The sequence below is a fragment of the Lemur catta genome, chromosome 8 (genome assembly GCF_020740605.2).
Source record: "Lemur catta isolate mLemCat1 chromosome 8, mLemCat1.pri, whole genome shotgun sequence".
In the NCBI taxonomy this organism is placed as follows: Eukaryota; Metazoa; Chordata; class Mammalia; order Primates; family Lemuridae; genus Lemur; species Lemur catta.
The window spans coordinates 70,767,330-70,781,290 of record NC_059135.1 but is presented as its reverse complement, the minus strand read 5'-3'; the positions used below and the strand labels follow the sequence as shown (position 1 = coordinate 70,781,290).

At 37.1% G+C, this 13,961-nt stretch overlaps 1 protein-coding gene across 1 annotated transcript in view; it reads right to left on the bottom strand.

The window, feature by feature from the left end:
* The window catches only part of NEB (nebulin), a 202,699-nt gene that overhangs the window by 105,854 nt on the left and 82,884 nt on the right, over nt 1–13,961 (bottom strand). The window contains exons 64-67 of the mRNA XM_045558869.1: nt 12,651–12,758; nt 10,640–10,951; nt 8,449–8,652; nt 8,016–8,120 (exon numbers count right to left, since the gene is read on the bottom strand). Coding sequence (XP_045414825.1) covers nt 8,016–8,120; nt 8,449–8,652; nt 10,640–10,951; nt 12,651–12,758 — 729 coding nt within the window. The remainder of the gene's footprint in view (nt 1–8,015; nt 8,121–8,448; nt 8,653–10,639; nt 10,952–12,650; nt 12,759–13,961) is intronic.

Sequence of the window (13,961 nt, the reverse complement as noted above, 5' to 3'; positions counted from 1 at the left end):
ATAAATCAAAACAAAATAAATATACATTTTGATAAACAATTTTTAAACATAAACAGTTAAAATTTATTGGATTTCTTAATGAGATTTTGGAATTTTAGGAGCTCATGGTGCTATGATTCAGAAAGTTTTGATAGTCACAAAGGAATTAAATTATTTGGCAGAGGTTTTTTTTGTTTTAATACTGTCAGGCATACATCACGGTAACTACTGGGGTGTGTATGACTTTTTGTTTTCCTTCTTTTTAAAAATAAAATCTTTATATAATCATACTTAGTCAAATATTTTAATGTATGCTTCAATATTTAAAAGTATATATTTTCCACATTTTGAAAAATTTCAAACCTACAGAAAAGTTACAAGAATGGTACAATGAACACCCAAATACCGAATTTATTAATATTTTTGCCATATTTGCTTTCTCTCTCTCTTTCTGTTTATGTATGTATGTTTGTGGGGATATATTTTTTTTTTGCTTTTCTTCTCATTATTTTCAACTGTTGAACTGATTACAAGAAAATTGTACACATCATGTCCTTCATCCCTAAATGCTTTGCCATGTATCACCTAAGAATGAAGAGATTTTTACATAACCACAATATGTTTATCAAATTCAGGAAATTTAATATTGGTATAATATTATTATCTAATACTATTCTCTTTTATTGTTTAATATACAGTGAATACTCAAATTTCACCAGTTTTCCCAATAATGCCCTTTCTAGCAATGCTGTTTTTCTACCCAGAATTCAATTCAAGAGAATGAGTGGCATTTAGTTGTGTAGTTTCTTTTCACACCTTTAAACTGTGCCTTTCCTGTTTTAAAGTGAAAGAAGAGTGACTATGAAAGAAGTGAAACATCACTTAAACGGCAGGGGCCTTCTCAGGCAGATAATTTAGAAGAGTATATGTGTGGAAATTGAAGCTATGTTAACTGATTTGCTTAAAATGATCCATACCAGAGTATCCCTTGGAAAGCATTTGTGTAACTTCAAGGGGAGCTGAGGTTTGAAGGCAGCTCATCTCTGTACCCAAATGCAGAGACATGGCCCTTAAATCAGTCTATAATTGAATGATTTGATTTTTAATTTCAGTTTCCCCCTTTTCTCCATTAGGAGATTTACTGAATTGGGTAAAGCAGACAGCACCAGTAGTTAGTTCTGGAAAAGAATTTAGAAATAACTTATGGTTTTAAGGGGAAACAACAATGATCTACAACTTTATAGGGCTTTTTCTTTCTATTTTATCTTGTTCAGTGTACTTTTCACTGTTGAGGCTGTGTAAAGGCAAAATCTTAAATGCAAGGAAAATCCTCAAAAAGTGCAGCACAAGTAATTTCTTCAATTTTATGTCCCAGTCTCAAATTAGATTGAATTAAGAATACAGAAATAGCATCTGGATTTTAAATATGATACAGAGGCACTTAATTTTTCAATGACTTAAGAGTCCTAGAGGCATATTATGGTATATTTATAAGGTAGATTACTAAGATGTATCAGTTTGCATCCTTTCAAGATCAGATTTTATGACAAAAAGCTAAAGTTAAAATAATACTAAATTTAATATCTCTGGATAAAATCCAGCAGGTATTTGTTTTTCTGAAAAATTTCTAGAAATGTTTCTTTTGAAACTGGAGAATCAAATACTTCATCTATTTTTTTTTGAAGAATAAATGCTCAATTTTTTTTATATTGTAAGTTGGAAAAAATGTGCTTGAATCATCCCAGGGCTTCAGGCCAAATAGAGTTCTTTAATTCTTCCAACATTTGAAAAAGATGCAGTGCTTCAAAGAAGAGCACACTTTTAGCTATCATCAAGTCTACATTTTAAAGCTTGTTACCCAAGAGAACTAGAATGGGTAAATGAGAATTTGAGAGAAAAAATAAGATGCATTTGTTTTGTTTTGTTTTACATTCATGGAGTGAATTATGGAATAAAGTACCACTGGCAGTGGCCTGATAACAAATTCAAGTGGGCCATTCTGAAATCTAATCTTCAGATGACAGTTCTTAAGAAATTAGTAGGATCATGCAATTTTGAAGAATGTAAATTCACATGAAAATTTTAGAATGAAGAAATAGCCCGGTTTCCTCTCAGCAGTTTGGAAAAAAAAAAAAAAAACCCAACTACCTCAACTTTCCTAAAAGAAACAAATGGGAGAAGTTCAAGAGCTTCATTACAATCTGAGATAGAAACTAACTTTATCTGCCTTGGGTAGGGCAAACCTCCCAGGAGAAGCTAATCCAACTGAGAAACTCTTGGCCAAGAGAAAATTGCTCATTCCAAAGTGAAGCCAAGACCAGTCAAATATTTATGATCAGGCTTGCCCTTTGGTCTGTTTTATAATCCCGGAGAAAGCACAATCACATCCTCCTCATTTTACTTGTCATGGTTATTTGATATAAGTGTGCCTCCTCTTTAGGGCTACATTATTATAGGCAAATGTAATTAATATGGGTAAAATAATACACTTGGTCAAGTCTTGAAAATGAGTACTTAAATTTTCCAGAGTTCTCAAACTGAAGAAAACTCTGCCCTCCTTTTTTTCTCTTTTTTTATAAATGAAGACACATAAACATGTAGAAAAATTAGTATTCTTCTGGAATCAACCATGTAAATTCTTGACTTTGGCAAGAGCAATTGAGCAAGAAACTATTTATGCAGCAGTATTTCTGGACTGCAAAGATGTGCGACAAGTTTAGTGAGGCTGGAAATAGTTCATAAAAGAATGAATTTTATTGTCCTCAGGCCATTTTGAAATAAGTTGAATTTAAGAATTCTTATTTCAGTTCTTGTAAATAAACTTCAAGTTATTTTGAGCATATTAAATAAATCTAATTTTCATGGTGACTTGAGTATAAAGGGAAGAAGTTAAAGTTTATTAAGCAACTATTTTACACCAGTCTCCATACTGGGCATGTTATATTTTGAACCTCCTTAAGTCTTCATAAAAATTCATCAATATAGGCGCTTTTAACCCATTTTACAGATGAAGTAATTGAAGAAAATAAACTCACAGAACAAATTTTGAAGTAAGTAGTAATTTGATAAATAGCAATAATTATTTTTAATTCAAATTATGATATGTTTCAGCCATTAATAGTTAACTTTAAGTTTTTTTCCCTTACTGATAAGGAGATATTTTGTGCTTATCTATTTATCAATCTTTCTATTTACCTATTTTTAAAATAAAATAATATGTATATTCAAGGTAGGGTAATGGGCATAAAAAAAACAAAACTAAGCTAATTGGCCTGCATGGGGATTAACTCCATAATTCTGACATTTCTACATCAGCAAAAATCAATGTGACCAGATCAAAAAAATAAAACAAATGGCCTTACCACACTATAATTTATTTTATTTTGTCTTGCCAATGTTATTTCAGGTGTATCAGGCATAATATGGACTTGGGTCTTGTCTTTGTCCCAGGCTTCTGTGTATAAGCGCTGTGAAGGATAAAAAATTGAATGAATTCAGAAAAACAGCTGTAAACACTTTTCAATTAAGAAATCATGACAAAGTTGAGAGCCAGCCTCCTTGCTGTCTGTACTGTGTGCTGTATGTGAACACTCCTTCTAAGCTCTTTGATTTTTACAGGGTAACTAAATATAAATGCATATTAAGCTATGAAAAGAAAAAATATGTCTGTAGTGTATGTGTGTGTGTCTATATATATATATAATCAAACACAGGCACATGCACACATGTTTGGTAAGCAGGTGACCTCCCCACGTTAATTAAATTAAAAGCAAGTATTTCCCAAGCATATATATGCATGCATATCTGTACTGTGGCTATCTTAACAAATCCTCCCATGTTTTATTTATTTGGTGTTGTTTGTTGGCAGTTTGTTTATTAACTGCAAATGTACCTGCATATGCCATCTCTAGATCTCTTTCTGATAAATGTTATGGAGATTTGTGTCTTACTTGTTTGTTCTATACTAATCTAAATATGTACCCAGCAAGAAAGAAACCTTGATACCAAACCATGTATGACTAATTCTCTTATACTTCAAACAATTTGAACCCCAAATAGCTGTCCTATTCTTAACTCTGGCTATTTCACAAGAGATGTCAAAACTGAAATGCTCCCATACGCCTCTGGAATCCTTATGTAAAAGAATAAAGACCTCAACCAAATCACTATGCATTGGATAGCAATTTAATTGGATAAAACAAAAAAGACTAACTTAATTAAGCATAGGTATTCTAAATGACATAAAGCTCTGTTTTACTTTCCCGCAAATTGGGATCTCACCTTGTTCATGGTGATGGCATTGTTCTTGGCCAGCACCTGTTCCAGAGAATCAGGTATACTAGTAAATTTCAGCTTATCTGGAGGCTGGCGGTAGAGGGTATCGCTCAGGATTTCTGCAGCTCTCTTGCACTTGACCTCATCCACGGACCCAATGGGGACCCAGCCAATGCCTCTCAACCACTGAAGATCAGACTTATAAAGATTCTGGTGAGATCAAACACAAAAGCAAGTATTACTGAAGTTGTTTTGATACTTGATTTCAAAAATGAAAAAGAAAAGCACTGGGAAGTCTGGACAAACTTCATGTCTGTGTCTTCTAAAATATGAAGGCCAAATTGAATATACTCTCATGGTATGATGTTCTCTCTCTCTCTAAAAGAGGGGAAGGGGCAGAGGGACCTAAAAAAATGAGCAGAGAGGAGAAAATATCATCCCTTCAGAGGGTTTTATCTAATCCTAGACCATTGTCTATGTATTATGGTCATGAGCGTGGTTTCCATGGATCTCAAGTACTCACATCGCTCTGGAGGTCATAGGCCTGCCGGGCGTGGATGACGTCGTTCTGGTCGGGCAGGCACGTCCACTGGTGCAGGTAGTTCTTGTAGTCCACGTCACTGACTAACGTCTGGCATTTTTTGGCCAGCACCACCCCCAGCATGTCCACTGGGCTGCTGAACTTGGTCTTCCACTTCTCAAAGTCCTTCTTGTACTCCCTGTCACTCTGGATCTTGGCCACATGTATGGACCACATCATCTTGGGGTCATCATGAATGTCCCTGGCTCCAATGTGATGGCCAAGCTGCTTGCGGTAACCATCTTTGTATTTGTACTGAAAATAAAAAGTTCATTTCAGAAATAAAAATGAGTAGAAAGAGTTAAAAGTCTCATTAGTTGAAAATTTTATTTGAAAATTGCTAATTCTTGCAGAGGAATGGAATCATCTGAATATCAGTTTATGTCCTCATCCTAAACTCTAATTAGACTTCACAGCTGTGGTCTCCTGGGAAGTAGTATAATGGGAAGTCTAAGAGTCTAACAGCAATAGTCTAATGGGTACAGTCTAATGGAAAGATAGGCCAAACTACAAAGTCCTGTGGTTTGCAGGCATTAAGTTCCTGGAAATAAAGGGAGCAACCCTTTTCTGAAGATCAATCAGTATTATACACTGCCTTTTTTTTCATCTTGGGCTGGTGAAATTCCTAACCCAGAAATCCTACATATGATTTTGAGAATGCTATTCCTGAGTCCACAGACACCATCTCACCCCCCACCAAACCACCCATTACCCCCCACCCCAAATCTGGCTCTGCTGACTTTCACTGGGTCTCTTGACTCCCTGAAATGAGTTGGATTATGTTTCCACCCTGCAAGCCCTGCTCTGTCGGATTTCAAATTTGGCTGAGGTTTGTTTGGGATTCCTCAAGTGAGAAAACAGACTATACACCTACAAAAAAGCGTTTTGTTGGTGGTGACGGTCAGGACTGACTCCGGATGTTTTCTCTCTACTTTAGGCAACAACAGCATAGAAATCCTAACATATGTTTACAGAAGTCTGACTTCTCCACCAAAGGATCCACTTCTCTCAAGAGACCACAGAAACAGAAACCAGGCTCACTAATGTGTTGTTTTCGATTGTTTGTCTTTGTCTTTCTATTTTCAGTTTTAAAGAACTCAAAAGGAAGTATTTAAGGTAACTTTTCAAAGAAAGAATTGGCAAAAACACAGAGCAGGCTTGAGGAAAAGTAGATTTTCCTAGACTTGGCTTATACCAGCTCTATATCTGATGCTGAACCCATATGCATAACCAAGTTATGTTTTTAAAAACTCTTCTGGCATTTTTTTTATTTCTGTGAGGCTCCATGCTCAAAATATGGAGAGGAATTTCCCATAACTGTAGAGATAAAAAACTGTAGAATCAAATTCAATTTTATGCTGAAGTTTAGGACACCCCCTCCCCTATGGGACCTGGAAGCTAAAGTCTTTTAGAGTTAAAAAATGTGAGGTTTTTCAAATGAAAACATTTCTTTGATTTAGGAACATAAGTCAGGAAATGTGCTCTAACTGGTACCCGGATGCATCTTCCTGCTGTAATAATCATTTTGCCCCCTCACCCCATCTGTCCGTGTAAATATCTGGGGTGTTGCTACTCACATCACTGATGATGTCCCTGGAGGCCTTGGCCGCCACGATGGGGATGGCATCGCTTCGCAGGTCATAGCCTTTCTTCTTTGCTTCTTCATTGGCGAGTTTGTACAGGCTCTATAGGGAGAAAGTCAAAGAATTAAATCAAAAGTCTTGACAGTGGTGGAGATTATCAAGAGAGGTACACCATATAATTTAAAAAAGGAAAGAAACTGGAAACAATCTAAGTTTCTGGCTATAGTGGAAAGCAAATAAATTATATCCTACCAAAAAGTAGTGTATAGCATTAGAAACAAATGAGATATATCAGTGAAGATTAACATAAATGGATACATTAATTTATTATGTATCAGTACAGATGAATGTCACACATAGATTAACATGATATACACATCAACATAGATTAACATAACCTACTAATATAGATTGATGAACAAAGCATCAATCCATACTTACTGCTAAATAAAAAAAATGACAACAGTATCTTTGATATTATTATTCATTTATATAGAGAAATATATACACACTTTTATTCTTTTTTATGACTTAAAAACTTTATGACAATCATGTAACATTTTATAATATTTAAAAAATAAAGTGTAACTTAAAATATAGTTAACTTGACTATAATCACAACTTTAAGATTCTAAATTTTGGTTGTATCATATAACACGTGTCTGTAAAATTACATTTTACTTTTTTAAAAAATCAGTAATCAATGTTGTTGATGGAGAACAGTTCTTCCCCACACCTGAGGTTTTCTTTCTATAAAAGAAGCTCAATTAGTTTGACTGTGGCCTTACTCTGTCCGTTTATCTCTGCCCTGGAAGGGTCCAATGATTTCCTCCTGACCACCTAACAGGTAGGGGTGGGACTGGCGGGCATGCTCTGCACAGCTCGCCCCCTCCCCTCTCTAGCATCTAGCATCCAGCCTCCTGCCTGCCTTGGCTTCTCTGCGCCCTAACCAGGGCCTCTCTGCTGAGGGGGTGGACTGGTCACCTGTTCCAGAGCAGCCTGGGCCCGGGTGGGGAAACCTGATTCTGACGTTCAATTAGCAGGCTCAGCTGGCTGTCATACAAATGTGTCCTTTAACCTAACTTTAGAAGTAAAAAAATAAATGTGAGATTTTGGCTTCTGTTTCTACTCCTTTGTTTTATCTATTTCTTAATTTTATTTAGGACCTAGGTGAGGAAGAGGTACACATTACTACAGGCTTCCTTAGTAAAGGTAACAGATTTAGCAAATAAAAATATAGCATACTCAGTTGAACCTGAATTTCAGATAATCAACAAATAATATTTTAGTATAAATAATGGTTCAGTATTTTATCTGACAAGCCTATCCTTTGGAAATGCCAAAAATACTACTCAGTCCCACTGACTCACACTGGAAATGGCCACAGACTGAAAGGACAGTATAACTTTGGTTTGCCTGTGGAATCCTATAAAATATGCTATTCCATCCGGAGATGAAAATTTGGATGGGCTGAGAGTGCATATGAAAGAGCTACATCCACCATGACAGCCGAGGCCCAAGAATCTCCACAAAACTAAGTACAGAAAAACAAATAACAACAACAAAGTAAATACAGCATCACAGAATTTTGCCCCTACCTCACTGTAGTTGATCTTGTTCTGCCTCGCCAACATAATCTCTGGAGTATCAGGCATGATATGAACCTGAGTCTTGTCTTTGTCCCAGGCCTCTGTGTATAAACGCTATAAAAGAAGATAAGATGTTGATCAAAAGGCATTTGAAATCGGAATTACAGAAAGTCAAATAATTTAATAAAATAAGGTTAATATTGACCTAACTAGGAAAAATAAGCCAGGCTTAGATATAAGGTATGCTACTGGAAGTTTAGGTCTTATCAAGTTACCAAGATTGAAACTGAGAATATTAGAAATTATTTAGAGGATTTCAAATACGTAATTTAAAAGGTAAATGTGACTCCATATCTTTATGGATAATTTTGACTCCACCTGTCATTAAAATATAATAATATCTTTTGGCATCTTGGAAAAGCTTGAGGCCGCTGGGGCTCACCTTGTTCATGGTGATGGCATTGTTCTTGGCCAGCACCTGTTCCAGGGAATCAGTCACACTAGTAAATTTCAGCTTGTCTGGAGGCTGGCGGTAGAGAGTATCGCTCAGGATTTCTGCAGCTCTCTTGCACTTGACCTCATCCACGGACCCAATGGGGACCCAGCCAATGCCTCTCAGCCACTGGAGATCTGACTTGTAAATATTCTGAGAAGAGGAAAAGGCAGAAACTCTTCATCAAGATGAAAAGATGTAGGGTAAAGATGCAAATGGAATCCATAAAAAAGTGCAATTCTATTTTCTTTTTATAGAAAACAAGCACACTGTATTAGGCAGACTAAGAGAGGAACTATGTTCAAAAATGACCTAAAAATGTCTCTTAGCCATATAAAAAGTTATCAAATATTCCAGGTTCTTAAGAGAGGAATGATCTCAACTGATATCTTCTGTCAGTTGGTTGAGTGAACATTACCATAATTACAACGTGCACGTGCAGAAGAATGCAAACTCAAAGACAGAGAAACCACACACATGTCCCACAACAGGCTATCAGTAACTCAATTGTAGGCCTAGCCAGATGAAACACTCTGTAGCTATTAAGAGCCTCATTTTTAAAGACTATTGATGATATATAGAAATATCATTAATAGAATATTAAATGAAAAAGTAGCATATGAAACAACGTGGGTAGGTAAATTATAGGACTAGGAGTGGGCTTTTCTAGTGGTTGGATAATGTTGGATTATTATTTTATTCCATATATTTTTTCCTTATATTTCCAAATATCCATAATGCTCTTTTTAAAAAAAAACACAGAAATTAAAATATAATAATGATGTAGAACCTCTGAAGCCCCAAGGTGGACCCTTAAAACAGCTGTAACTCTGTCCACAATTCAGGGCAGTAAATGACCACGTCATTAGTCCAGAGTCCCAGTCCCTTCCCCAGCAAGTTCTCAGGATGGAAGCACAGACTCCTTGACAGAATTATCTTGCCATGCCTTTATTCTCACTTTAATTCGTATTTTTTGCTAAAAATTTTTATGTACCCATTAAGTATTCATAACTACTTCACAACCATGGCATTGGACCTTTCCTCAGCTTATCAGAAGGATTTCTTCTGCTACAGCAACTAAGTAGAAAATAAAAACTGCTATTTTGCAGTCTAGACAAAAAGCCTGTTGGAATTTCCCCGTGCTGACTAGTTATTGCCCCTAAATAACAACAGCAAGGATGAAAACAATAACATTTTATACCTTCGGAGTGCTTTTTAACTTTCAAATACTACCCACATTGTGAAGGCCATACTGCAGAGTGAGGAAGGCAATCTAGAGAAGGTACCCAATAAACAGACAGATGGCAAGCAGTCTGTCAGTGCTGTCACTCTGTGGGTGACATCAACCCTTTTAAACTCCTTTCGATGTGCAGGCAGAGCCTTTCTTTTTGGAGAGAATTGCAAAACACAGAGTTCTGTATGTTGAAAGCTACAGAACAGACGTGGGAGTTTTCTCAGGTGGGCTGTAAGTTTCTAGGAACAGCTGATTAATGTGTAATTATCATGAATTAGTTTTATTCTCCAAAGCTCTCTAACGCTTTAATTCCTTTAAATGTTTATAAATTATATCATGCAGGAAATGTGCTTCTCACACACAGATTTGAGATAGTGCATCTGCTTCCAATAGGTACTAGGTTCCACGTGGCCCTTCCATAAAGAAAGCCACAGGAAGAGAAGTACCTGTGAAAAAACTCACCAGCTTATGGGCACAGCAACTCCTTTAATTTCATAAGAATAATATTTAGTGTTGCAGTAGGCATTAGCATTCTAATAATTATAACCTCACTTGTTCTGTAAGGAAACCAAAACCAAATTCCAAAGTAATCTCTTTTTAAAATAAAATTGTGTCTTTTTTCCTTAAAAGAATACAAGAAAATGTCTCCCTCTAGTGGACCCTGAATTCTAACATTATTTAATTCCAGTTCTGTTTTAATAGGATCAAGTCCACTTTGTACATTTTACTTCTTTATGAAGCCTATCAGTGTATTCATTACAAAGCAATAAAACCGTACTCTGATTCAAATCTCATTCACTGGTCAGTATATCTTAACTTGAGGAGGTCAATGGACTGCACGTAAAAGATAACTTTCACATAGATTAAATCATTTCTACACACAGCTCCTTTAGATGCTGCACTCACATCGCTCTGGAGGTCATAGGCCTGCCGGGCATGGGTGACGTCGTTCTGGTCGGGCAGGCACGTCCACTGGTGCAGGTAGTTCTTGTAGTCGATGTCACTGACTAACGTCTGGCACTTTTTGGCCAGCACCACCCCCAGCATGTCCACTGGGCTGCTGAACTTGGTCTTCCACTTCTCAAAGTCCTTCTTGTACTCCCTGTCACTCTGGATCTTGGCCACGTGCATGGACCACATCATCTTGGGGTCATCATGAATGTCCCTGGCTCCAATATGGTGGCCAAGCTGCTTGCGGTAACCATCTTTATATTTGTACTGAAATGAAAATGCACAAGTCAGGTTTTTATTATAAACTCTTAGAGGCCACAAGTCTATACAAAATCATCTTGCTTATATCATAGTTATTTGACTTTTGTTAATAAGGACCAACTCAAGCCAGTAGCCTGACCTTTATCCTGGAAGCCTGTCAAGGTAGTAAAATAGATAAAATTCATATAATTGTAGTATATGTGCAAAATCATCTATAGCCTGGTGATCAGGAATAATTCTGGAAGCAGTAAGCGCACACTACTCTGCTTGGGAGAGGTAACCTGTGGGAGTCAGGGAGAGGCCATTTGAACCAGGGAAGCTGGAGAATTGGATGCTGTATAGAAAAGCATGTCAGGAAAGGGATGCATTTGGTGGTATTGTGTGTGTAATAAGCAGTAAAATGAGTGACTGGCTCCTGCAAGTATGACATACTCTATGTCAAGAACTACCTGCAGTAGCAACAGAGGAGAATTTATTATTTCCTATTGGATTCATGCATTCAATGGTAGTGGCAAATTTTCAGCATCATTCTGAAAACTCCTTATGCTAGTAAAGCTGATGTAGCAACCCAACTGGTCAGAGCATGCTCCTAATAAAGTCATGGGTTCTAGTCTCACATGGGCCAACAATGTTTATATTATTCACATCCAATGACTTGATTCTGGAATCTAAGCCAATTATCCAAAATACATGCTTCTAATCTCAAAGACAACTGACCAAGAAAGTATAGGTGAATGAGCAGGAGGCAATATGGTACAGTGGAAAGGAATGAGGCTGCCTAGAGTCTCAATTCCATCACCCACTAAGAGTTTGATTTAGGCAAGTTGCTTAAATAATCTACAAAATGGGGATAATGATGAAGTCTACATCTCAGGGTAATTATGAAGAATAAAGGAGATAATGCATGTAAAGCTCTTAGCACAGAGTTCTCAATACTTCTTGGTTATTATTATTTCATTATTTATTATTATTGGCATAAATCCATTTGCAGGGAGGATCCAATACTTGTAAACTAAAGTGAGTCACTAACATGATATTCCAATATAATGGACAGCATGTTACATATTACTGTAATCTTGAATAGTGGGCCTTGATTTTTACAGCAGTAATCTGTTTCTCTAGAATCACTGAGGATGGGGAAAAGATGATAGTTTTACTCTGGCAAGTACGTGCTACATGGCCGGGAGCTATTGTTAAGGGCATGAGCTTGGGTCAGCAGCCACCTCTAGTACTGATCAGCTACCTTCTTTTCATAATCTTGCAAGGTTGAATTGTAATGGCACGTGTCATATTCACTTTTAAATATTGTCTATTAAAATGCTACATAAAGCCAGGCCTTGATTCTCACTGGGAGAACTTAAGTTTATGAGTTACGCTTTCTATATGCTTTTTCTATAAGCATAACAATAATTTTTATATTAGCATCTCCAGGCCTGCAGCTGCACTCTAACAGTTCACACATGAATGAATCTTTCTCTATTCTCAGTGGACCAGCTTTCACCAAAGATGCTGTATCCTGAAGATTACAAACCCCTTTTATAAGCAGCATATTTTCATTTTCCCTGAAACCAAGTTTTTGAAAATTCCCACACAAATATATCGGGATATATTTTCAAAGGTCCAGGAAAGTTCTTTTTCAAGATTTAGTTTGGTGAAAATGTCACAGCAGACTGATCACATACTCAGAAGAGAAGTGACAACTCACATCACTGATGATGTCCCTGGAGGCCTTGGCCGCCACTATCGGGATGGCATCACTTCGCAAATCATAGCCTTTTTTCTTTGATTCTTCATTGGCAAGTTTGTAAAGACTCTAAATTCGGGCAGAAAAATAAAATCAGTTAGGTGTTGACATTCATATCCAAAAACTGACCGAGGACTGAGATAATTCACTAAGTTCTTCAGAGATAATGCCTACAATAATCTTACTTTCGAAAGTTCTAAGCCTTCTGCATGTTTCCTAAAGTGAAGACTTAAAAATGATGCCTATGGGGACCACGGCACCTTTATTTTTTACTTTAAAACTTATGTTGAATTAACTAGATATACATATTAAATATTGTTTTAAAATGTTTAGTTAAAACAATGAATCAGGTTTGAAAATTACTGGAAAAATTAAGCTGAAACTCACAGGCCTAAGGTGGCAAAGTGTGGACAGAAGGGAAAGGCTTGACTAACTGCTGACCATGGCAATGAATTCAGTTCACCTTTATTCTGCACTGACTACGGTCTGTGACTGTGTCAGGTACTTGGGAACCAAAGATGAAGTTGACACCTCTTTCAACTTAAGGTTCCTGGGAGAACGGATGGAAAGACTGAAAACCTGTGGAACTGACTGCTGAAAAGTCAAACCACGTTATTAAGGAAGAGCTCCAGGACGGAGTAATTTGCTCTGACTAGAGAATCAGGGAAGTTCTTGCAGATGGACCTTGAGTGATGAGCAGGGTTTCAATAGATGTCGAGGGCAGAGGAAATCACACGAATCAAGGCACAGAGCGGTGGAAGCATAAGAGGATTGAAGGAAGTGGGGTGAGGCCCCGGGGACACATGGCAGGAGAGGACTGAGGAGAGTCTGGAGTTGGACCTTGAACACCTGATTCTAAGATAAGAAGTTGGTGCTTAATTCTACAGAAGATAGGAAACCAACACAAAAGTTCTCTTCTTTTCCACATCAGAGGGGAGTGCCGTTGGGCATGTCCTGGTCAAGGTGGGAGGAGTGGGGTCTGCAGGGGAAAGGAGGGAGGGTACCGGGGCCTCCTCGAACCAGCAGCCGCACTATCGTGTCTCTGAGCTTTCCCACAGAGACAGACTTGAGAATTCCAGAAATGCCGAGTGGCTAGATACAGGGCCTCTTTGTTTCCTGAAATATCTGCACATACAATGCATGCTTTCTTGTAACAATATAGGACCTATACTACAGGTTTAGCTAAAAATTCAATCCTTTCTGATTTGACAGTAGAACTTGATGTTTTCAGTTTTTTGGTGACAATTGAGAGCTATTTATACAAGCACTCAA